We start from the raw sequence: 27594 nt of genomic DNA, 5'->3' as shown, positions 1-27594 counted from the left end.
AAGGAAGGTACCTCTGTTGAATTTCTGTCAATCATGGGGACTAACCAAACCATTATAAAAGCCAGAATTATGTTTGATGTTTCTTGCGCATTTTGTCTATGTCAACATTTGTTCCAAGTTTCCTTTGAATACCTTGAGCGGTTTCTACAAAATGGCTGAAACAATTAACAATGTCACGGAAAGTTGATGTTCATAAAACTAATCTGAGTAAGCCAGTGTGCGCTCTGGTCTTAGGTTAACCCAGACTTGGGTAATAAAGCTGAATCTTTATATGCAATACAGAGGACACATAATCAAGTTAAGACACTTAAAGACCTAATGGTTTATGGTCAGAAAAATCTGGTTCTAATCGTTAAGTACTGACTCAGCTGGATGCCTGCCCAAGAAACAAATTCTAGTGCGTGAAAAAAAAAACACCCACCAGTTCTTTCTTTTTACAGTCTAAATAAATTTCAAATCATAGTCACACTCTTTGTGCAACCATGTCATAAGATAACATTCAGACATGGAACTGACTTTGGTTGAAGTTGAGGTTGCACCTACCATGCGCATTTACGTTTAAGTTTTAGAACATGCTCTTCAATCCTTTGACCAATTGCCAGACCTGTGAGCTTATATAAATAGTTCAGGGATTTTCCTAGGAGTTTCAAGAGCGGGTGTGTTTGGTAATTATATGGGTTCCCAATATAAGGGCTTTTTTAGGGGTCCCCAGGATCCATAATTTTAAAATGGGAGTCCCTAGTTTGAAAATTGCATTGAGAACCTCAGGTTTTCTGCCTGCCAAAATTGACCTCTGAACAAACACAAGGAATATTCAAACCCAGATAATTATCTTGTAACCATTGTTCCTTTAATCTTAATCCAGCCATCAATCACCTAAGAAGGTATCTACACTCTCTCTCTGCAAACTGCCCTACAGACATACTCAACGTCTTCTTCGCCCAAGATACATATTGTAAAATACAAATTTTTTAAGCTCTACCAATGGTAATTGCTCTAATTGAGCGGAAGACATTTAATTTGGCTTCTTTGCATATGTCAGAACCTGCTCTCTGTAAAAGACAAGAGGCAGAGGCCAACAGAGATCTGGACTATAAATTTAATATACATGTTGGGGAATAATGCAGAACAAGATCAATGAAGCGATAATATCTCATCAGGTATATCAACATGCCATTTTGCACGAATAAAAAATCACAAAAGCCTGGAGGTGAAATCCAATTAACACTAGTTTTCAAAGGATAGCAGAGATAAAAATACATTATACTTTATATATTGAAAAAGGCTTGTATCTTGTGTTTTTTTCAATTTGGTATGCTAGTGGTCGAATTTAGCATAAGCCCTAAAATTGTAAAATTTATACATCACAGACTCAATCAAAATTTGATTGTATAAATGCCAAGCACCATGATAAGAATTGAGACTTAATCTTTCAAAAGTAAAATCTTGTTGTCTGCTATATGAAAGAGAAGATGAAAATTGGGCAAAACAAGCTTGAAATTATGCACATTTCTTCCCATTCCGTGCAGATGTCACACAGATCATAATGAAGTTTGAGCAGCAACCCATCATGGAAAATCTAAATCTGAATTGAATGTGTACAAAGCTTTCAAGCAGTATTTACAAAGTGTTCCAATAGAATAAAGTGCTCAATTTGAATAATGGTATCATGGTGATGTTTGTTCCGAGCAAAATTGCAGGCCTGGTTTTTTTCTATTAAACTCATTTGAATATGCATCTTAAAAATGCATCACTAAATAGCACAATGGAAGCTTGGAATAAGATCTAAAGCACAATGTAAACTTTTTGAGTATAACTTCAATTTTAATTTAGTTTTTTTTTGTTAAACAAGGCTTACCGGTGACAGAGTTTATGAAATACATCTGACACATACATTTGGTTCAGGTTACCTGACCCTACGAAATAAGTGCCGACCCTTTTTTCTTTTTTTCTTTTTTAATTGTGTGATTCAATATGAAGTTACAAACCTTTAGAGCGTTAATCGGAAGATTACTTTACCACAATTCTCCAATGATTACAATAATGTTCTTACAAAAAGCCTTATTAAAAAAATATTAAAAAAAGCCTCAGACAAATAAGTAGATGTTGAAAGAGTTCTCGTTCTAAAAAAAAGATGTCAGTCTTTTGCCATGTCTGCAGTAAACTAAACAGATCTAGTTGAGTAAGTTTATAATTATTTGACCATTGAGAGGCAAAACAACCATAATCCCACAATCTCATTTTCGCTTTCATTACAGCAGAGGTTTCTACAGCTGAATAGTTAATATTCATTTTTTTTTACCTCTGGGGAAATAGAGAATTGAATAAAAGGTGGAAAATACATTAATAATTCAGAATGAAACAAAATCATATTGGAAATTATAAGACTTCTACCTTAGATGTCTGAAGTTAAAAGAGTCTGTATTAATGAAAATCATGGCATCTTGCACTTTTGCAAAAACATTTTTGCACAACATCATTACCGTTAAAATTTTAAAATGTTTTCATCCAAGTTAAGGGATTTTATATCAAAGAAGAGAAAACACTTGCATCTTCTATTAGCCAAACATGAAAACAATTCAAAAATATTTAAAAAAAATATTAAAGTTAAAAAGTTTGGTATAATTTGAAGAATATGGCATTTCAGGGCATCAACTCAATGTCTTACTTAAAACAATTCTACATTATAGATCAGTAGAACTACTTTTGTTTCTAAACCCAGAATATACAGAGAAATAAGCACAATTATACTTTAAGGTAAAGTTTCATCCCAGTTATATCCCTTGACTCCAACCTACCCTACCAATGGCTTTAGAACCACAAGTCCTTTCAAACAACAGCTATGGTACCTAAATTAACTGATAATCAATATAAAACAGCAAAATTTTATACCAAAAAAAGAATCAAGACATGACTGTAAGTTACATATACCAAAAACTAAATGCAGAAGTTGTAGATAATTATTTTGATACCCTATTTTTAAATTTAAAGTTGTAAGATAGTGCATATTGTATCATATTTATCTTAAAATCTTTTCTGAGTGGCGAGTTGTCTCCCTTGCTCTATTTCTCAATGCAGCTACTAATCAGTTCAATGTAACAATTTTGCCAAAAATTGAGCATTAACATTTGACTTCAGACACATTCATATCGGACAGGTAGGTACATAAATCATAAATATAAAGGCTTCATTGCATAATAGGGCAGTATATTTAGAAGTATGTTATCAATAGTGTATACAAAGTATTTTGTCACGAACAATTAGTTGATAGTGGGTATGATAGTAATTAAAGGCTTAAAGCATGTCTTTTAGGATAAAAGAAACAATAGAATGCGATATCGAACACTAAATGCAATTAAACTCATAATCCATCTTTATCAAAAATATGTATTGAAGTCGTCATTAATACGGGGCAGTTAAATTTTGTCTAATGAGTTGTGATTAAACTATTCAATACGTTAAATGATGTCCTGCATTTCTTATTTTTTTCCCATAGTAGTCAGATTTAAAGGAGGCAAAAACATATCCACATATACACAGAAGTTAACAGAACAATTTTTACAACTGGATGTATTAAAGAATCATTAAATCGGCAATGATTGAAATTTGGACTATCCCAATGTGTTAATTGGGTAGTACAAAAGCTTAAATTCAAGATTTTACATAAAAAATATTGAAAACTAGGATCTATAGTTTCCACATCTGCTTAACTAGCAGTTTGAAAGACACACTCTCCAAAAGGTCACTGTAGCTGTTACTATAGTAAATGGATATTCAAATACTACCAGTGATTAAAACTGTCAATTCAGGCCACAATTATTTTTCAAAATGAGTGGACATACTTAAACAACAGCAAAGGACGCACATTCGGACAGTCTCTAACTTACAAAGACGCACAACACCTACCAGTATAAATACTTACAATTCTAGCTACGAACAGTGTCTTGTATGGATCTGTAGATGGGTTCGCTGCATGTGGGTCCCCTGTTAACAGTTAACGTGACATCACAGGTACATGTTAGCCATATTATTCATAATATGTTTAATTCTTTAACCGATGTGTATATAAATATTAAATTTTAATGAGCTTTCTTAATGTAATATCTAAATATTCCAATTTCTTACCATTCTGCTTTTTATATAAAATACACAGAGCATGTCAAACGTTCGCCTTCATTTTTCATTTCATAGAACAAATCATTCATTTAAACAATTTAACTGTTTAGTCTTAACTAAAACAAAGTTGATAAACAATAGTAGCACCAGCTTCTCCCCTAGTTGACCTAGGTTCACTTCCCGACCTTGGCCCATGTGAGTTTGGTTTGTAGTCACCAAGCTGGACAAGTGGGTCTCCTATGAGAACTTTTGATTACCCCCACAACGCAGGACTACACTTGAACATTGTGCCAACAACAGTGATTACTTGTTTCAGGATCGTTAAAACCAAATTGAAAGGGCTGAATGTAAAAGATAAAATTGTAAATACAAGCTTTATTATCTTTTAAATGCCAAGGATCATAAAATAACTCTAAAATATATCCCTTTTGCATGCGCTATACTTACACACATGCCCACTATACTTACAAAGGGCCAAATCCTGCTCCAACTTATAGGCAATCTGCTCAGCTCTCTCCTTCCTCTGGAAAATGTGAATACAATCTTTAAAATAATGTATTGGAAGTGAGACCGAATATTTGTGTATGGAAAATATTAGGGCCGAGATCTGCATTGTTTAATGCTGACAAAAAAAAATCTTACAAAAATGGAATTTTTCGATCCATATATAAAGTTTAACTTCTTTCATTTTCTTGCAACATGTTCTGTTCATGCATCCTTCTCACTCAGTTTAAAACTAAAGTTACATTATTGTCTCCAGGGTAGTTTTTTGGACAATATAATAAATACCATTAATATGGTGTCATATCAAGGCATCTGACGTCACAAACACAATTCTTCGCATAAAAATAGAAGCAGTTCTTGAGTTCTTGCATTAAGGTGATTCAGGTTATATAAGGCATAAAAGCATATATTTTTCGCATCCACCTAAAGGTTTTCTATAATTGATCTCAATACTTGAAACCTCCTTGTCTTGCTTAGTCTAATTAACGTAGGCTAGGTATACCCTACCAATATAAAATATACTAACATATTGATGCAATTTCAATAACCAGCTTGACTGGTGGATATTAAGGACAAATATTTCCAGTTTACTGGTGACATCTTTTCATGATGTGATTTGAATGATCAATTTCTGAATATTTTATATTCTGTAATAACAAGATATATTTAAACAAAATTTAGATGTGCTTGAACTTGTATACAGACTTTATAGTGAATTTGCAAATTATAAGTTTAAATGGGTTTCTGATACTCGCTTTTAACTTCACCAAATTTCTTGACCTTACGCTATTTTGTTACACAGTCGTAGATAAAGATGGCCAATAGACTTTGCAGACTCATGCTAGTCATTTAACACTCAGCAGGAGAGAACCTTTGCCAAGGATCAATTTCTCTAGTCTGAAACTGATTCCAAGTTGATCTCTGTTCCGTTTTGTTCAATACCAAATACTAAACTCCCAGTCAAATAAGCTCCATAGATGCATGAAATCAATACAACATGCAATCCTATTGTTATTCGCAGACGTCTGCAAGATTTAGAGCAATTAAAGCTTAACTTGGTTATGTTGCATGGTGCCCTTCAACCCTATAGTGACGTAAATGTAAACCAAATACTTGAACACCTCCCAAATCAGAGAGCTAACTTATAATATCAACTGTATCAGTATTTTTGTTCTTGAACGCATTAAAATTCTTGTTCTATGGTCTTAAAAAAATGTGATTTACAAGCACAAATATAATAAGTCAAGCGCTTTTAAATAGTGAACCATACGTTAACCAGATTTATATTTTTATTTTTTTCAATTTCAAGTGGACTTACCGGTATAAATGCTTATTGATCATTAAATCGCTATTATTCACTACCTATTAAAATGCTGACAATTCCATTAGGTCAAATTTCATGAAAATGGCATACAAAGTGCTAAAGGCAAAACGGTACACTCAATAGGCCATTGTATTGTTATTTGAGAACAAATTATATCAATGGAGAAATGAAGGAATCTATTTTTGATCAGCATATTTCAGTCCAGAATTCATTACATATTGAATTATAGCGGGTGTAAGATTATTTGGTAACCCAAGATTCTTGCAGACTTTCTCCATTCATGAAGACATGAATTGTATTCAGGATATAATAATTATTACACGCCATTATTAAAAATGGTCTTATAACAATATCAAAAGCAAGATATAATGATATAAATACTAGTTCAACCAGTTTCAACATTTCGTAAACAAACATTACAGGATTTAAAAATAGCCTTTGATGTGGTATATGTTATTGCTTAAAGCATATTGATATATCAATAAAATATTCATGTGCCTATACATTTGCATTATTCTCTGGATTAATCCATGGATTTTGAGGAGGTACCAACCTTTCTCTCCTTGCGTTCATCTTTTGTTTCAACTCTTGTCGGAGGGGGTGTGTCTTTTGGATCCTGTAAATAAAATATATCATGCATTGTTTTGTAGTAAATGTGTTTCAACACTGGTTGTAACGTGATTGTTAATGATATCAGATTGTTTTCCATTCGACATATATCATAAAGATCCCATTTTAAATGTTTGGAGAAAAAAGAGCAGATCAATACTACTTCCATGAAATACAAACAGTCAGATTTAAACGGAACCATTTCTTGCATTATTATCAATCAATAATTTCTCAGCATACTGAACACATTGCTTGCAAGATTAAAAATAACAGAAAGCAATATAATTCACTTCTAGGATGTTACATCAGCTTCTTAGTGCTCCAATCCCTGTCTACTCAGGCACAATTCATCAATCTTTGTCTCATCGATTCAACCAATTCCTGATATAGCTTAAATATAGCAAGAAAACTAGCACAAATGGCTAGAAATGACTGCGTGGAGAAAAGTGTTTAAGCTAAGCCTAATGCTTTCAGGATATTTAACCGTTAAAAGATGCAACCAGATCAGATTTTCTGTTGTATTTTCAGCCCAAAGACTTAGATGCTAGTGAGTCCCAGCGTCTAGAGAGAATACAAGCTGCTAAACGCATACGGAGGAGCAAATCTGCTCCGAGTAGTGCACGATCAGGCTCGGTGACGGTGACCACACCTCCAGAAGAGGAGACCACCTCAACATGCCTTCCAAACATCTTCAAAATGCAACAGAAGTCGGATAAACATAAAGACAAGGACAAAGACGAAACATGTGCTGATTTCCCGTCTCCTGTGTCAGACCCACCGCCCTATGAATCTGTTGGACATGATCAGAGTGACAATGCCCATGGCGGAGTTGCAAACTACAAAAGTTACCAAGAGAGTGGAAATGACCTCAGGGATGAATCAACGGCTCCATTGCTGGGAAACTGCGAACAACCAAGACAGTAAGTACTTAATTTTAAAATGTAAATGATTTAAATGAAACAGTATTGATAAAGCATGAAAACTTTTTCCTATTCTTCACTCCTATCTCAATCGACCAATAGCATTCTCAAAAACACTCCGTAAAACATAAATTACAAGCTTCAATGTACCAATCAAGTCTGAATTAATCGATTTAAGTCAGTGTCTGGTGTTTTCAATCATTAAGACAGTAGCTGGAAAAAATCCATTTCAATCTCACACCGTGTTCAAGAGACTGGGATTTACTTGATTCACAAAGAATATGCTTAATAGGACAGCTTCTGTGGCTCTGATCTCTACCTCTAACATACATCAGATTATTGATTCTAGCAGAATCAAATATTATTATCAGCTTTTTAGCATTCAGGGCTTGATGTGGTAACGGTTTCCTGGAAAGGATGTACAATGCTTGGTATTTTTAAATAGTTGTGAATACATGTGAAATATGACTGGTTTATGGATACACTACTTAGAAATTAACAATATTGGTACAATATGTGCTATCCGCCGTCTACATGGACTTCCTGCTAACATTATGCAAACATAACAAGCTGTGTGTGAATAATTTATGGGGAAGGCAGACCAAGTTGGACTAGTAGTAACTGTGAGCTTGGAAAGCTATTTCAGAACCGTAAATTTCAATCAGGGGATTGCTCTCAGTGGAAATAGATAATAATAGTGTCTACTATCAAGGATTGTTTTCTTCAGTTTAATAGGAAAGAAATGTTTTGGATTGTTACAAATATTAGATGTTTTATAAGAGTTTATAGCTCATCTGTGGACATGAGCCAAGACACAACAAGATCTAAACAATGGCAACTATAGTGTCTACCATTTTGGAAACTTTGTAAGTTATTGGACATTTCAACTTTGACTTAACTATGTTGTATTACATATATCTGACACAATAGTAACGTATATTGCTATGTATTATATAAAACAAAAGTTCTCTTACCTCAAACTCCTTGAGATATTGTGCTACTCCACCATAACCATTCCTTTTTTTCTCAAATCCAAGCTTGTCATTAGGCGGCAGGTATGGAATAGGGTCTCTTGCGGCAAATAAAGCCAGTAAATTCGGAGGCAAAAATGCCGTCATATTAACCAGAACTCTCTTCTCTTAGTCTGGAAATATAATGCAGTGATGTGTTGGTTTCTCGTGGGTTTTATCGACGTTTTCTGTTAGCTATCTCTGTGTGTTCGCAATCGATTTACACGCTGACTACCTCGTACCTGAAATCGCTTGTTTCGTTTACACAGGCCACTATACAGCCTATTGTGTAAATTTCATTCGTACATCGCGGAAAGAGGTAATCATTTAGGTGCGGGGCGAATAGTACATGAATCGCCGTTGGTATTATTGCTAAAGCAAGACATTTAGAAGACATAAATTATTTCTGGAGCGAAAAATACTCCAATAGAAGTAACTTAACTATCCTTGTATTATTCATAAACTGAAATAGATGCGTGTTGTTTATACAGCTTAGCCTATATCGAACCGATATTCAAATTCATATACAAAGCAGTAAATTAGAATGGCTTTCTGATAGGATATTGATCAGTGCGCGTGGTTATCAACACAAAACTAAAAGTTGACAGATGCATTTTATTCCAAAAAGTTGCACGTGAGAAAAATTTCAACAGTTACCGTTCTATAAAGCATTGAAAATTCGCTCAATAAAGAAAAAAAATAATTGTTTACTTATTGCACTTTTAAAAAGTGTGTATTTATGCACCGACATTCATGGAATCAAAAATCATTGAAAAAAATTCACACATTTTCGTGACAATGACAGCGCTAATGCAGTTTGTTTAATTTTGTTAAAGAACACGATGTGATCGTCAATACAAATGATTGAATAGTGGATTGCCTTGTTCGCATTTGCTCGTATAATGACGTCACTAATTCGATCGAGCACCGACTTAGCTTCAGCATACTCTACAGAGTCAGTGTGTATTAAGGCTGTGTGTACATTCACGCATTCAGTTGGAAAATTATTGGTGATTGGAACAGGCTGTGAAATTGCTTCCAAATTGGATTCTTTTATTGCATGACAATGTCTCAAATGGGATAACAAAGGGACTAAACTTTTTTTGAAGGATGGTTTTATCAATGGACAGTTTGCTGATAGTATATTGAATAGTATTGGATTATTTTTCATCTGGAGTGGTTATGGTGGTGTTTAACTTTAACTATGGATGTTGCCATTCTTAGTTGTGATAGTCAACAAGGTAATGGTGGTCCTAATAACACTTATATACCATTAAATCAACGTAGTAAACAAAGTTCTAATATTCCAAATTCCAGGTCCTTCCCAAAACTCACCGAAGATGACCACTTGCATCCACATGATGGGATGGGTCAGCAGAATCAGGACTACCAAGCGTGTGAACGTGTTGTGATCAATGTCAGTGGGCTGAGGTTTGAAACCCAGCTTAAAACACTTAATCAGTTTCCGGAGACATTGCTTGGGTGTCCCAACAAAAGGAACAGGTATTATGATCCACTTCGAAATGAGTACTTTTTTGACAGAAACAGACCCTGTTTTGATGCCATATTATATTATTACCAGAGTGGTGGACGGTTACGGAGACCAGTGAATGTTCCATTGGATGTTTTTGCAGAAGAGATCAAATTCTATGAATTAGGTCTAGCAGCAATTGAAAAATACAGAGAAGATGAAGGATTTATTAAGGAAGAAGAAAAACCCCTTCCCCAAAATGAATTTCAAAGAAGGGTCTGGTTATTATTTGAATACCCAGAAAGCTCAACAGCTGCAAGAATCATTGCCATTTTCTCTGTGCTAATTATTTTACTCTCTATTGTGATATTTTGCTTGGAAACTTTGCCTGAATTCAAGCATTACAGAGTTGTGAATGAAACCATAAATGGCACAGGCAATATTGAAGAAGATGACATACCGAAATTCAATGAACCATTCTTCATTATTGAAACATGTTGTATTATTTGGTTCACATCAGAACTTATGGTAAGGTATGCATCATGCCCAGAGAAATTAGGATTCTTTAAAAACATTATGAACCTTATTGATATTGTTGCAATCATTCCATATTTTATCACACTTGGGACTGTCATAGCAGATGAAAGCAAAAGTAACAACCAGGCGATGTCCCTAGCTATACTAAGGGTGATAAGACTGGTTCGTGTCTTTCGAATTTTCAAGTTATCAAGACATTCAAAGGGACTTCAGATTCTGGGTCAGACGCTTAAAGCCAGTATGCGAGAACTTGGATTGCTCATATTTTTCTTATTTATCGGTGTTATATTATTTTCTAGTGCAGTTTACTTTGCTGAAGCTGATGCAGAGGCATCACATTTCAAAAGTATACCGGATGCATTTTGGTGGGCTGTTGTGACTATGACCACCGTTGGGTATGGTGACATGAGGCCCATAGGTGTTTGGGGAAAGCTAGTTGGCTCCTTATGTGCCATCGCTGGTGTGTTGACAATCGCTTTGCCTGTGCCTGTTATTGTTTCCAATTTTAACTATTTTTACCATCGAGAGACTGAGTACGATGATCGACAGTCATACCAACATGTTCAGTCATGCCCTGATTACCCTCAGAAGAAAGACTCGTTACTCTCAGATAGTGGTTCCGATGTGCTAGAAATGGGGGAGGGCGGAAGCAACTACAATATTATGGACAAGGCAAATGAAAATCACACTAACAAAAATAATAATCCATCAAGTGTGAACAACCTTAGTATTGAAACAGATGTATAATGAGAATCAATTCATCAAATATTCATGGAAGCCACATTATTATGTAGAAATTTCAAGTCCCATAACAACATGTTGAGACTGGAACTCTATGGAGAATATTTAATATGAGAGTGATATTGTTCAGTGAAATGTAAAATGCAAGGAACAGTCGTTTGCAGGCATATTGTTTGCAAAGAATGAATTACACTAAACCTTCCCTTTAACACTTTCCAGTCACTGGAGCATCTTATATTTATCCTTATCAAATCGAGTGTTACCAATTTTTTTACAGTTTTTAACATAATGTACGTGTGTTGTTCCATTACTGAACATGACATGCTGTGATAAATTGTATATATAATATTGATGTACAGTTACATAAAACAAATCAGTTTTTTTTTCCAATCCGTGTCTTTCTGCTGTCGACCTTACCCTGCATCTGAATCTTCTACGAAGAGGATTGAAATTGTGATTAGCTTACAATATAGTTCAAATGAGTGACCACTTACAGTGGTTCATATTCTCCAAATAAAAGATCTATGAATGAGTTATATTGGCATGCCTGCAATATTTGAATGCATTTTGTCCTCTCCACAAGATGGTTTCTACCTCATGAATGCAAAAAAATGGTTTATGTTGCTGTTGGGCCATGCTTATATCAGTCTGTAAATAAGTGCTTGAAACAAAACAATGAAATCTGTTCATCTAAACACAAGAAAACACATAGAGAATGCTATGGTACAAACTGATCGAAGACTCAAAATTGAATGTGCTTGAACAAAAAATCAAGAAAACACTTAGAGAAATGTTATTATAGAAACAAATAGAAGACTTAATGTGCTTGAAAAAAAAAGGAAATGTGTTCATTTAAACACAAGAGACACCTAGATAAATGTTCTGGTTCAAGCCAATCAAAGATTAAATGTGATTGAAACACACAAGAAACGCCTAGAGAAATGTTATGGATCAAGCCAATCAAAGATTAAATTATGTGATTGAAACAAAATTGGAACACAAGAAAACACCTAGAGAAATTTTATGGTTTAAGCCAATTAAAGATTATATGTGATTGAAACGGAAAATTAGATCACAAGAAAACACCTAGAGAAATGTTATGAAACAAACCAATCAAAGACAATAGAGATGTTTTATTGAAATCAACGCAGACTCACTTCAAGAGAAACAGTTGCTTACGCCCCTCCATGAATTCCATAGGAATAGATGCCATGCATAATCTCCTGAGATGAAAATGTTTTCCTCATGAACTATTGCTCATATTCGATTAGAGAGTGGTCAGGCTGGGGATGAAGGGGAGATTTGACTCCTGGTACCAGTATACACGTAGGGGCGCCTTACACTAAAAGGTAAATATACAAGGGTAAAAAAAGATATCTGAAATATATATATATACATGGATATAAGTTACGGGGTTAGTAGGTGACCCAATATGGGCTATTAACTGGGCTAAGAAAACCAAATCAGGTGAGAGCGAAGCTCGGACCTGAATAAGGTTTCCTGCGCCCTGTATATCCCATATTGGTTTACCTGCTAACCCCATAACGTATATATCATGTTAACTACCGGTTTATATTGATCAATTGATGGCAAATGTTTCATTTCTTAATTGGAATTGGAAAATAAGACTCCATTTTGGTACGATAAAATTTAGTGACCCTAACAGAAAAGGAGTTTCGAATGTACCTTAATTATTTTTTGCAAATTATGATAAAACTAGAGATTTGATGATTTATTTTATATACCCAAATATGAATTTTGATATTACCTGAAATTCCTGAATTGATAATTCATGTACAGAGTCAACCCTTTTTTGGATTGAAGTAATTTATTGTTGCACTGGTAGTGCAACAATTTTAAGACTGAGGTAAATCCAAAAACGGGTGGACTATGTTCATGAAACGTTCAATTAATTATATATCTTACATGAATGATGTTTGTTTTTGTTTGTATGTCATATTACTAGAGTTTTGGCGCAAAGTCAACGAGTTATTGATATCAATGTAGACACAAGTAATTCTGCTGGCAACAATGATACAATTATTATTTTCTGAATTGAGGCATTTGACATTCACGGGACCCAAATTTCTGTGATGCGAAGAACATAATTTAGGTTTTAACTAAAGGGTTTTTGAAGGACACTGCTCTCTTCCCTTTTTGATAACACCCTTCTGCTCTTATCAATTCCAGCACCAAGTGCACTCTTTTTTCTTCATAGAATTCAATGCTTAAAGGATAATCAGAGAGCTCCTTAGTTTTGTTTAAAGGCATATATATTATGATTAAAGATCAAGAACTTCATTTATTTGGAAGTTGAAAACATATTTCTGTTAAACTCATATTTAGTTTTTTCACAGTCCAATACAATGTGTCCTTAGCACCCTGCACTTGATTTCTGTTAAACTCATATTTAGTTTTTTCACAGTCCAATACAATGTGTCCTTAGCACCCTGCACTTGATAAAACATTAATAATGGATGGTAAATCACCCATTGTCACGTTTTTCTTAGTATGTTAAGTTCCGTGATAGCTTTGTCAAAACAAATTTATTAGTGTAAGCACCTAAGTTAAGCTGAAGTAAGTTAAGCTTAAGTCATCAAAATTAGATTTTTGGATGAACTAGCCCGAAGTCTCATACTACTACTTGCGATTAAAAAATCATCAAGTCCTGGGGCCATGATTACAAACAGTCTCAAGTCCAAGTCTAGACTCAGACTCAGAAAAGCTTTTTTATAAAGGACCAAAAAATCATATTTATTCCATTTCTTTTACAAAAATGTATGTTAATAATAGTAAAACATTCAAATATGAATATATTTTAGCAAATTTTACCATCAATTCTCCGGTAGAAGGAACATTACAATGAAATGATGTTTTTCCATAACGAGTCTTGAGTCTGAACTCAGACTTGAGACTGTTCGTAAGCACTGCCCCTGCAAGATAATATCAAGAAATTTTGCAAGCTCAAAAAGCATTTAACCACTTGGGCTTTCTGGCTTGTGCTAATTTCAACCACTGAGGCAGAAAACTTTTTATGTATATCTGATTAAGACTTGGATGTAAAAATTAAATTTAAGCCTCTTAAATTTTACATCGATTTATATATTTTGTGTATCGCTTAAAATCATGTAATTAAAAGAGAATTTACATGAAAGTAGTAACGTCTATAAAATTAACAATAAAAAGAGATTACCGTTACTTAAGAACTATTAATTCATTGTTAGTCAGTCAGCGGAAAAAATGAAATTAAACCTTATTTTATACTTGATTGGTTCTATTTCTGTGACCTACCCGGTAAGCTGTTCGGAATCAATAGTAAATTCAATAGTGGTTTAAAGATTTTGATGACTTCAGCTATTTCACATACAAACGAGAACCAGCTGATGTAAATAACATGAACTTGCTATGTTCATATTATTATTATTTATTTTATGTCATGATGCCAAATGAGAATGTATAAAATATTTTTTTACAATAAAGTATCAAAAATAATTCCAAAACTTTGACAAGGAGTAGCTGTTTAGTATAATGTATATCGGTAATTCTCTGTTCTGCAAAGTTGCTATTTGTTTAAATTTTATGTCATTCCAAAAATTTGAAGTCCATCATATATAATATAAAGGTTGGCAATAGCCAATTGCGCTATCTCAGAATCGATTATTGCTATAAATGGCTGTAATCTTTAAAAATAGAAAAAATATGGTACAATTAGAGTATAAATCAATTTGAAATAAATATTATAAGCATTAGGCTGAATGCTCAACTCTTTCAAGATTATGACCTACATTTCCAAGAAATTGCATATGCCCTTTTTGGCCCCCTATAAATACCCTGCTTAATCATTCAGACTTGTAGTTTTATGACATCAGACATGACATCATACCCCGCGTGCTTCCCCTAAAATTGTCAAGTTTACTTTTTGTTTCAATATAGGATCAAAAAAAGTTGTAAAACACACCCAAAATGCACCATTTCAGACTAGGAATTGTTTAGGTACTCCCTGGACCCCCTTGCCAACACCTTAAACCAAATAAATTTCGGGTTGAGGAAGGGGTGCATTTCAAAAGTTTACACCCACTCTAATGTCGAATCCTGGCTCAGCCCCAGTAAGAATCGCCTTTGCCAAAAATGGTTAGGCTTGGTGTATATGCAGATTGGTATTGACCAGCAGGTTGTGGGTCAAAGGTCAGGGTCATGATGACTGATAACTTTAAATCTGTTTCTGATCAATAGGTATGGAACACTTAGGCCATCATGAAATTTAGTAGGCGGGTTGGTAATGGCCAGCAGCTGAACGAATTTAGGTCAGTGGGTCAAAAGTAAAGGTTGTGGTGACCATAAACTGAAAATTTCTTTCCTATCAATAACTAAAGAACACTTAAATTAGGCCCGTAAACAAGTTGACATCCGCTCCATCTTGCAGTGACTTCTATCAATCCCATGATTAATGTTAAATAATGGATCAATATTTCAAACTTCATGGGAAGGAAGGGTAGGTCTTGAAAATATGTTACATACTAAGACTTTAGAGGCCAAAATACTATTGGGCTATCCATCCATCCATTGAGGCCTTTCGGGGGCATTTATCATGTTCTTGTGACAGCTCGTTTTTTTGTGTGCTTTATTAAAGGGGTCGAGGGAGCTTCATATCCCCTAAGAGGAAGGACAATTCAAGAAAACATCAAAATTGGGGGAAAACATTTGTTTCAGTTATACACAAGGCCAGAGAGTACAGATCATCTGACATTACACAATCATATATTCCATTTGTCTTCAAAAACAAAATAAACTTTATCAGGTACTTTATTGCTTTTTACATTGACCAGTTTGTTTAAAGAACCCAGGATTGCCGTATTCTATTGAGTTACTATTTAAAACCAGCATCTCGGTAGTTACTGATTTCAGGGTCGTTTTTCCGATACGTGCATTTCTATTATGTGCTTGAAAAATCAATTCCATTTACTGGAAAGAACAGCAGTATAACCTGGTTTCTTCCGAACCCTTATATAGGATGATATATTACACTACATATAGCTTCTATCAATAATTAATTCTTTGTGAACTGGTTCACTATTGAAATCATGGAATGTAACCAAGTGTCCAAATATTTGTCTAGCTTTTAATTTCCTGCAGCAGAATTTGTCTGTTGATTTGTAATGATCACATAGAATCATGGGTTAGGTGTGATTTATGCTGTAATTCTAGTTTGTACAGTGTTAAATACTTATAAAAATATGGGCCAATTTGCATACAAAATTGCATATTGAACTTTAATTTCCTTACGCAAACACCAGTACACACCGATTTACTACTACCGAAGGTTATAATAGTGCTTGCATAATCGTAAGTCCTCGCAAACTTTAACTTTAGATAATAAAATACCAGCAGCATTAGCCAATTATTTTCCCTTAAGCAGTCCATTTCTACATTATTTTTGTATATTTATAATTATGTAAATCCCTGTGAAATAGTCACTATGTATAGGTTCAAAGGTCAAAAACACACTAAGCCTGAGGTTAAAGCATGCACTGACAAAGGTCAGAATCACTTTTAGAGTTAAATCAATGTAAATGCAAGCTCAAAGGTCAAGGCCGAACATGGCAGTTATGAGCTGACTGAATACATCATTGTATTAGTGCTTGTATTGTTACCATGACAGTGCTGAATGCAGGTGATGTACTGCCCAAAACACCTTTTTCTATGTTTTTCCTAGGGTAACTCCTTAATATGGCAAGTACTTTTTATTCCATTATGCTTATTAGACTGCTTCGTTTACTTTGGCATTGGGTTCTGTTAATTAACAAAAAAAAGCAGAAACCCATAATATGCTCAGTATTGGTAACGGAAATATGAATTGCACATGTAATTACATAATTCAGACAGCCTGGGCAATTCATCAGGATTAGTTGGCTTATTTGTTATTCATAGAAGCACAGACAAGAAATAAAGAGCTGGTATTCTACAATGTGAGTTATCTGTTTTTTCCAAGTTGATGACGTTTTTCTACAGAGGTTGGGAGGGGGAGGGGGGGGGATAATTCCTGCACAAATGTTTACTTCTCTGAGAGGATCCGTCACATGCCAGAGTTAAGGAGGTCAAAAACAGACTTCATGCAATCTTAAATACATGTATATGCACAAAGGTCATGTCCAAACTGTTACTAAATTAGTGGGTAGCACAAATAATGATTCCTGAGCTCAATGTTTCTAATACCAGACTTGACCTTTCTCAAAGTTCAAGGTCATACTTTAAGGTCAAACCTTGTTAAATCCTGAGATTTATGCACAAACCTGACCATTTAAATTTCAGCTGCCAAAATCTCATGTATTTATAGGCAATAAAAACTTTGGTTACCTCAGGCATTTCTTTTTAAAGCGTTTTAAGTAATACATTTTTTAATTCAGTTAATGCTCTGTAATCTTTATTTTAAACCTAAGAAAGTAATATAATCAAGTTGTCTCCATATCGCAATGTTAATCATTTATGTATTTTAACATATCTAGACTATATCATTATGATCAGCAAAGTAAAAAGTCATACAGATTAACCTGCAAGTGACTGAATAATACCATAGACCAATAAAACTTCATTTGTTTGTAAGGTCAAATTTGATAATTTAATGTAAAATGTAGTTTTTGTAACTCTTGAATAACTATATTTTGTAAATCTTTTTATAAGTGGACAATCATAAATGACAAATGACTAAATCTGAAATAATAAAAAAAATGTATGTTTATACTAAATTTTGGAAGGAAATTAGAAGTAAATTGTTTATTTCAACAACCTCTACCAGTATTTCTTACATATTCCAAACAAAACTAAATTATGTCATTGCAATTTCTTCCTGACATTCAATGCCTTTATGTCACCATTTTTGCAACGATACTTATAAAATCTGGGAAAACTGTGAGTGAAATTATATTTTGATAACATCACTGTTTCAAACACTGTGTGACAGGGGTATATCGAGATATAGTCCACCGATATAATCCAGCGATATATTTCAATTAACCACCGGAAAGCATGAAACAATATCCTTTTACTCATCAACTGTGTAAGTTATTTTCCTTGTAGGTTAAGGTGAGAACACTATCTTGTGTGTGTGTGTTTAAAATAAATGTCTTTGCCTCTTTCAGATGGGACCCCAACCTACCCACTGCTAGATCGACCAGGAATGACCTTGAACTCCTTTAGTGAAAACCTTCCCACCAGAAAATAATGTGTACATATAAGCATGGATGCATATTAGGATATTGCGGTTAAGCCTTGAATATTGACACTTGCCGACAATGCTTACGAAGTCCCTGCAGGTCCTAAAGATGGATTAACATTGATTGGATTGCGTCTGCTACTCCCATTATCTGACCAAGGAGTTTTTCGATGATGATGTGCATGTGTCTGACTGGGTGTTATGTTGCTATGGAAAACGTGTACAAAACAGTCACATGGTCTTATATTGTTCTATGTCCAAAGCAGATGTTAATGTTGCCTGCAGTGGAAAGGACAACCTATAGGGATTATATTGTCTGGCGGTGTCAGCCACAGTGTTAGACTTTCATATCCACTTTCTAACTTATATATTTGTGATCCAACCTTTATCAAACTTAGTCACAATGTTTATTGGCATAATGGCAAAAAACAGCCAGATCCAGAGCACTATAATTATGTCTCTTGTCGGCATTTTGGCCAATTTCAAAATGTCTGCTTTCTAACTTAAACGTTTCTCATCCAATCCTACCAAATATGATCACACTAATTTACATAATTTTATTAACATTATACATGTATGTTTAAACTAAACTTCATCATTAATGAAATAATGGTTTTCCATTCCATACAGGCAACATATTCATTTTGCATAAATTTAGTTCACATGCTTCTCTAAGCTTGTACACGAATATGTCATGGACACTGTACCATGAAGCTGTTTTTTAGTAAAATCTACAAGTAGTTCTACTAATAAAATTCACAGTTTGCATTATATTTCGTTTCTCACGTTGCACAAGTTTTGTCATTCAGTGAAAACCCTAGCACAATTGGTAAATATTCCATACTGTTGTCATTCAATATCAATGCAAGTTTGTTCTTATTGTGTCCAGCCTTTTTGTATCATCCAGAACAAATTATGTATTATAACATACTGTTTATAAGTTTGAAGTGTACATCTGTGTGTATGAATCACCATATTATAATATTCAAGTTTGTATGTTAATGATGTTACAACATTTTTAGCTCACCTGTCACGTAGTGACAAGGTGAGCTTTTGTGATCACTCTTCGTCCGTCGTCCGTCCGTCCGTCCACAATTGCTTGTGAACACAATAGAGGTCACAATTTTGACCTAATCTTTATGAAACTTGGTCAGACTGATCATCTCTATAAAATCTAGGTCAAGTTCGATATTGGGTCATCTGGGGTCAAAAACTAGGTCACTAGGTCAATTAGTAGAAAAACCTTGTGAACACAATAGAGGCCACAATTTTAGCCTAATCTCAATGCAACTTGGTCAGAATGGTCATCTCTATAAAATCTAGGTCAAGTTCGATATTGGGTCATCCGCGTTCAATAATTAGGTCACTAGGTCAATTAGTAGAAAAACCTTGTGAACACAATAGAGGTCACAATTTTAGCCTAATCTCAATGCAACTTGGTCAGAATGATCATCTCTATAAAATGTAGGTCAAGTTCGATATTGGGTCATCCGCGGTCAACAACTAGGTCACTAGGTCAATTAATACAAAAACCTTGTGAACACAATAGAGGTCACAATTTTAGCCTAATCTCAATGCAACTTGGTCAGAATAATCATCTCTATAAAATCTAGGTCAAGTTCGATATTGGGTCATCCGCAGTCAATAACTAGGTCACTAGGTCAATTATTAGAAAAACCTTGTGAACACAACAGAGGTCACAATTTTGACCTAATCTTTATGAAACTTGGTCAGACTGATCATCTCTATGAAATCTAGGTCAAGTTCGATATTGGGTCATCTGGGGTCAAAAACTAGGTCAGTAGGTCAATTAGTAGAAATACCTTGTGAACACATTAGAGGTCACAATTTTAGCCTAATCTCAATGCAACTTGGTCAGAATGATCATCTCTATAAAATCTAGGTCAAGTTCGATATTGGGTCATCCGCGGTCAATAACTAGGTCACTAGGTCAATTAGTAGAAAAACCTTGTGAACACAATAGAGGTCACAATTTTAGCCTAATCTCAATGCAAATTGGTCAGAATGATCATCGCTGTAAAATGTAGGTCAAGTTTGATATTGGGTCATTCACGGTCAATAACTAGGTCACTAGGTCAATTAGTACAAAAACCTTGTGAACACAATAGAGGTCACAATTTTAGCCTAATCTCAATGCAACTTGGTCAGAATGATCATCTCTATAAAATCTAGGTCAAGTTCGATATTGGGTCATCCGCGGTCAATAACTAGGTCACTAGGTCAATTAGTACAAAAACCTTGTGAACACAATAGAGGTCACAATTTTAGGCTAATCTTAATGCAACTTGGTCAGAATGATCATCTCTATAAAATCTGGGTCAAGTTCGATATTGGGTCATACGCAGTCAATAACTAGGTCACTAGGTCAATTATTAGAAAAACCTTGTGAACAAAATAGAGGTCACAATTTTAGCCTTATCTTAATGAAACTTGGTCAGAATGATCATCTTAACATAAGCTAGGTCAAGTTCCATATTGGGTCAACCCAGGTCAAAAACTAGGTCACTAGGTCAATTAGTAGAAAAACCTTGTGAACACAATAGAGGTCACAATTTTAGGCTTAACTCAATTCAACTTGGTCAGAATGATCATCTCTAGTTTTACATATATACGGTAATAAGATGTTACGAGCAAAAAGAGTTCAGACCTAAATTGCTAGAAAAAAAAAAAATTAAAAAAATGTAAATGATATTATGATATGTTGAACAAAAGGTCTGATCTTTTAACATTTTAATGAGTCTTAGGTGATGATATTTTACTTGAATAGTATTCAAGACTTTATTTATGAATAATATTCAAACTTTTATTGATGAATATATAATTCTTATGATATATTTTTTCTTGTACACATATATACTGCACTAAAGCACCAGTTTGCATTGAATATATGGATTTTAGTGTATTTAATAAATAAAAATTGTTTTACGTTATGATAATTATTGATATTGTTAGAATTTATTACCTTGAAAAATGCTCAATGATAATTTTTCTCTTTGAATTATAGTTATAAATGAGGGCTGATGGCTAGATAGTAGATTCTATTGTAGTCTTAATTAAATGCTACTTAGAACTACATGTTTCTAGCCCTCAAAATGTTGATTGTTTTTTTGATAAAGTGTCACCATAGTAACCTTCACAACAGCTCTGTAATTGGTCTCTTAAAATAGTAAGACTGCAGTCTTTAGAACGCAAGGTAACATTCTTTTCTTATTTTCAAGATCGTAAGTGTGTTGTTTTTTCTAAAATTATTATCCAACTTAAAATTGTCGGAGAATTTTTTTATTAAATGGAGTGGTACTCAATATAGTTGAAGTAATCTAGTATACTTAATTTAACTTGTTTATCTATCCACATAAATTGACGAACATGTACAAAGCGAGAATCAAAACATGTTGTTTTTTTACGTATGACAAAGACTCCTTAAATTGACAAACTCAAATTCAATTATAATTTTAATGGATTTTGAACTTATTTGCCATTAATATTACCATAATCTTTACACTGAAGAAATATGTCCATGCATTCATGCAATTTGAGATGTTAAAAAGCTGGCTTCATCTATCAATTATTAATTTGAAAGGCCTATATTAAGACCTAATGCATATATAATAGTTAATTTAATCAAACTACTTGTATATTGCCATGAAAAGCTACAAATAGTGTGTACAAAAAGATGGGTATTGTTGGTAGGAGCCATTCCATCAAAAGTCCTAGGAGCAGTTTTGTACATAGGAGAGATTGTGTAGATGTTCAAAGGTAGTACTGCACTGTCAAAATTTCTCCTAATGCACTGTTGAAAATCTCTCTTAGTGCACTGTTTAAAATATCTCCTACTGCACTGTTGAACATCTCTCTTAGTTCACTGTTGAAAATCTCTCCTACTTCACTGTTTGAAATCTCTCATAGTAGAACTATTACTGCAGTGTTGAAAATCTGTCCTAGTGCACTGTTGAAAATCTCTCCTAGTTGTACTTAACTGTTGAATATCTACTTCTGAACTGTTGAAAATATCTGCTTGTAGTACTGCACTATTAAAAGAATATTTCCGTCTGCATTGTTGAAACTCTTTCCTAGTGCAGAGATGAAAGTCTCTCCTAGTTCACTTTTGAAAATTTCTACTACTTGTATTTAACTGTTGAAAATCTCTTCTAGTGCATTGTTGAAAATCTCTCCTAGTACTACTGTACTGTCAAAAATATCTCCTACTGCACTGTTGAAAATCTCTCCTACTGAATCGTTGATAATCTCTCCTAGTAGTACTGCTCTTTTGAAAATCTCTCCTAGTTGTACTGCTCTATTGAAAATAACACCCAAGGAGAAACTGCTGCTACATGTAGAATTCATGATGAAACAGACCCCTGCTCATCAACTTACGATAAAGAGATTTTTACTTTAATAAGAGTCATGTTTTTTTAATTGCATAATTATTTGAAAGAATAATATGTATTTTGTTTTGAATTTTTAAAAATAAATTAACTTGATCAATTATTCAATGCACTTGTTTTCAATTTTAAACCTGTTAAATATCTCTTGTAGAAAATGGTTTGTCTAGACTACAGTGTGCGCATGTGTGTGTGTCTTTCACTGACTGAAGAACATATATTTTGCATGACCTAATCTATTATTTCATTGCAACTCATTTTGCATTTTTATGTCATTATTGCATTCAACGCCAATTGCAGATCATTTTAGAGTTTTCTCTAAAACAGTTTATCCTTGAACAGGATTAGATTATTGAATTTTAAATATTCATCACACTCACGGTCTCTGTATAATAATCAATATACTCCTAGTTGGTTTGATATTATCTTAAACATTGAATCTCATCATGTTTTATTTTGTTTCTGTCTCTATAATCATAATTTTTCTTTACTTTAGTATTATACTGTATATTGGTTTAAATGTGCGAGGTATTTTTTTCGCTACCCTTGTAATTTGACCCAATTTATGAGATTTAGAATCTGCATTTAAACCTCTATACCGCTTGAAATATGCGAGGTCCTTTTTATTAGCAATTCTTGTGATTTTACCATTTTACAAGATCAAATGTCCACAGTCATCTATTTTACTTTAAATATGCAGTCCTTTTTTCGAAATTCTAGTCTTTTGACCAATTTGTAAGATATAGTGTCTGCAGGCCTCTGATAATATAAATTACTTCTGGACATGTTTTTATAAATATCATTGAGCAAAATTTTGAATTTGTGATGAAATGTAATTGCAAATGTAATCGAAAATAAAGTCTCACAACATTAATGCACTCTGCAGTATTTTTTAGTTATTGACTTCTCCTTAGGCCAAACAAAAATTGTTCGTTTTTAATTTCACTTCCAAAAATAATATGGGTGGTAGGTCAGCATTTTAAAGTAATTTTTAGGTAAAACTGTGTCTTTATGTCTCTAAAATGTCGCCCTTTTGTCTGGGTTGATGCCAAGTATAGATAAATTAAAAAAAAGTATATTTACATGTCTTGCTAGCACATGACACGTATTTTAGATATATATTATAAAACAAGGAAAAAAGATAACGGCCTCTAAAAATATGTCCGATGGCAATGAAAAAAATAAAGGTTGGAATCAGTCGGAAAACTGGAAACAAACATATTTCTGTTTCGCCTTATGACATCATTTTTGTTGTTGAATTATTTTTCATTGTTTATGTTATTAGAAAAACTAACAAGTATGTAATGTATAATGAAATACTCTCACAGTTGTTTTAAAAGGGTATAGAATTTTGCCAGTATATATATTAGAGTCTCGATCATTTTAAAGTAGCGTGCTATATTGTGTTAACGCCAAGACAAATCATGGATGGTTGTTTTACTTGTTTATACCATTGTTTTTTGTTTTGTTTTATTCATTGTAATCAAAGGTTTGTTTTACAAATTCAATCAAAATGTATATACATTTGTAATCATTATAATATTTTTGAGTTTTTAATTATTTTATTTTGTTAATCAATAGTTGGCAATTATTAGCTCTTTTTGTTACAAGATTTATATTTATTTTGTCTCAGTTTTTATATTAACTGCATTCTTTCTGGTAAAATATAGCCTCAATTATGTTAGGACAACAAAGATACTGTTCATTTGATAGGTATCATAAATGACCCCCTCGTTTTATTAAATTGGTAGAACGACCCCTCATGTAAAGAGATATGTATTATATGCAAAATTTTGGATAAAATGAAATTACATTCTAAATCTTGACCTGACTTAAACAACCATTTGACCTCATTATTCAGACAGCAATAGCTCCGCATTAGAACTTCCAGATCCTTCCAGATCCAGCTTTTTACTTAAATACAATAATCACCTTTGATTTCACTTAACAAGTATAGCTAAAGTGTTTTGATTGGACAGTAAAATTATTTGTCCAATGAACTGCATGGAATCACTCAGATGCATGCCTGATGGGATAAGGATAGTAATTATACTGAATATGGCCTTAGATTTGTTTTACGTCAATACAATAATCTTGTAATTCTATTTCTTAGTGCAAAAAGAGTATTCATTGAATTCCAATTATAATACATTAAGCTGGAACTTTGTACATTTCTTATGTATTTGTTTTGTTGCATTTGTTTGGTTTCAATTCATTTTGAAATTTATCCTCGTTCATTTAGCATTGACAATTAATCTTTAGTTTGTCCATTGTTTTGGCATTTGTGAATCACATTTACAGCATTTAACATCTTTTAATTTATTATTATTTATTAGCTTTTGGTTGTATAAGTATACATTATTTTGTATGTACAATCCATCAAATTTTTATATACTACATGTTTCTGATTAGATGACAAAATCACTTCTTAATCTGATATTTCCTTTACTTTGCCATCTTGCCTTGTGTATAAGAGGTATGGTATCTGCTACTAAATCATGTGAATTTTGAATTCCTGGTGACCACATATTATTTTTGGTACATATTATTTACATGTACAGAAAGAATGCTGTAAAAAGTACACTGAAAATATTTCTACAAACAGGTTTTTTTTGGGGTCTTGAAATATGGCGATATGGGTCATTTAACATTTGAATCCAGAAAAAAAGGACAAATGTACAAACTATATTAACTTATTTATAATGTATTCTTAAACATTTGCATTCAGCATTCAATATCCTTTCAAATTATATCAAAGTTATATGGGGTCATCAGACATTACATTTGAAGGGACTGGACATGAGATTATTTTACATGATTTAAACAATATTTTGTCACTGTCTCAGCTGAGTTTACCTGTTTAAAAGTAGCACATAATGGTTTCCCAGTATATAGTGTGTAAATTTAGCATGTGAAAGTCACGTGATTAAAACAGATAAAAATACATGGTAGACAGACCACCTAAATTTCGAATTTGAAAAGCATGCAAAAGCCGCGAAAGATACATGTGTCTTAAGTAATGTGATACATCAGTAAGAAAGAATTAATGCTGTTGGATGCAACGATATTGATTTTATGTAAAAAAAAATACTATTTTCATTTGTTCTTGCAATGTTCTTATCTGGTGTCTAGTCCATTTAACATGGCTTGATAAAATGACAAGCTTACATGTACATCAGATGCCTTAAAATCTTCTATAATTTAGAGTATTTCAGTCCATTTTGTTCATACTGGTAACTAGGAGTTATGAATTTGTTCATCGTCTGGAATTTAATCAATTTTAATATGAACAAGAAAACTGTTTGTTAATTGCCTTGAACGTACGCCTATAACAGATCTTTGACTGGTTGTTCCTTATTTCTAATGAATTAATAACGAATTTGAAACAAAACCCAGCAAGTATGCTACAAATACATGTTGTAAATCCCATTATCATGAAAACTTTTTGATTGATGATGGGTACTCATTTTGTGGAAAGCTCCTTGGGGGTGCTAGTTGGCAACCCCCATCAATTATGTAGGGGCACATGTTTTAATGCACCGCATGGTGCCACTATATGGCGATACTTTCATACATAATATATAACTTACCCTCTTCTCGTTATGTTCTATCATACACAGCTCTCGGAGTGCTATTGTCGACTTCTAAATATTTCTTGAAAATTAATAGGCAGAAAATGACTTGTTTCACGTGTATGGTTCTCTCTGTTAATTACATGTTGCACTTGTGGTAGAGTTTATGAAAGTTGTTTTCTATTCGTTTGTGAGGCATATGGTCTGAGATCTACATTACAGTCTTGTTATTTCGTTATATATATTTATTCACAACTCATTGTATTTAAATATATGATTTTGATTGTGAAATCCTGATTAAAACATGGTTTACCTTGTGCAGTTGTTGTTGTTGTTTTGCCCCGAATATCATTTCTGTTTTTGAGCATAACTTAGGCCTTAAACACAACAACTTGTTACCCGACCTTACCTACGAAATAGGTACCGTGCCTATTGTTCTCATAGTTTGTTGGGAAAAAGTGTTTTAATATGTAGTTTAAAAACCGTTTTACTGAAGATTACTTCAACGCCACTCCCCAATGATGACAACAAAAAATATGTTCTTGCATATAGTCTAATTATGAATAAATAAAAAATCCTCGTACCCTACCTGTTTTTGCAAATAAAAGGATCTAACCCTAACAAAACCATTTTGTTTGTTTTTGTCGTATGAAGCTGTACGTGCAAGAAGATGGTTAGACCGTTTTCTAGAAACCAGTAAGATAATCTAATTTGAAAAATATGAAAAGAAAGTGCTCTTTCATGTGTGTTGTCAGATTCAGTATATATATATGTGAATCTGACCACAAACATGAAAGAGCATATGGCGAGGTTTATTTTTGTACGTTTGTAGCTCAATAATAAAGCGGCAGCCAATTTGAAAACTGATGAGTTGTCCTCGGGTTATATTTTGGCTAGTTTGTACATTTAAATTGTCTCATTGATCAATAGTAATTATTAGACACGTATAGACCAATCAATAAGTCTTTTGACTAACTTACAAAATCAAAGAATTATCCAGTTTAATACTTTAATACAATCGGCTGTAGAAGAATACTGGCAACAAAACTTCTAAACTCAGTCGTACGACAAAACACAACAATCAGGAACGAATATGAACTCAGTCAGTGATGCCCAAGACGCAAAAACGAAACTAATATGAACTCGGTCACCGATACTATTTGAGATATATCCCCCG

General features: G+C 33.4%; 2 protein-coding genes across 7 annotated transcripts in view; one reads left to right on the top strand and one right to left on the bottom strand.

Annotated features, from left to right (window-relative positions):
- LOC128231941 (U1 small nuclear ribonucleoprotein 70 kDa-like) overlaps positions 1-8763 on the bottom strand; it is a 68309-nt gene extending 59546 nt beyond the window's left edge. Inside the window, exons 1-4 of the mRNA XM_052945205.1 lie at positions 8448-8763; positions 6498-6560; positions 4585-4639; positions 3923-3984 (exon numbers count right to left, since the gene is read on the bottom strand). Of these exons, the coding sequence (XP_052801165.1) occupies positions 3923-3984; positions 4585-4639; positions 6498-6560; positions 8448-8591 (324 nt within the window). The 5' untranslated portion in view covers positions 8592-8763. The remainder of the gene's footprint in view (positions 1-3922; positions 3985-4584; positions 4640-6497; positions 6561-8447) is intronic.
- The window catches only part of LOC128231940 (potassium voltage-gated channel protein Shaker-like), a 61549-nt gene extending 34815 nt beyond the window's left edge, over positions 1-26734 (top strand). For 3 of the 6 annotated variants that reach the window (XM_052945199.1, XM_052945202.1, XM_052945200.1), the window contains exons 2-4: positions 7082-7473; positions 9801-12581; positions 18369-26734. In XM_052945199.1, the coding sequence (XP_052801159.1) occupies positions 7082-7473; positions 9801-11238 (1830 nt within the window). In that variant the 3' untranslated portion in view covers positions 11239-12581; positions 18369-26734. Of the gene's footprint in view, positions 1-3895; positions 4012-7081; positions 7474-7733; positions 8340-9052; positions 9118-9800; positions 12582-18368 lie in introns of those variants that run through there. The other 3 variants (XM_052945201.1, XM_052945203.1, XM_052945204.1) reach the window with 3 other exon arrangements.
- Positions 26735-27594: the final 860 nt, after the last annotated feature.

The sequence above is a fragment of the Mya arenaria genome, chromosome 4 (assembly GCF_026914265.1).
Source record: "Mya arenaria isolate MELC-2E11 chromosome 4, ASM2691426v1".
In the NCBI taxonomy this organism is placed as follows: domain Eukaryota; kingdom Metazoa; phylum Mollusca; class Bivalvia; order Myida; family Myidae; genus Mya; species Mya arenaria.
This window is presented reverse-complemented; position numbering and strand designations above follow the sequence as displayed.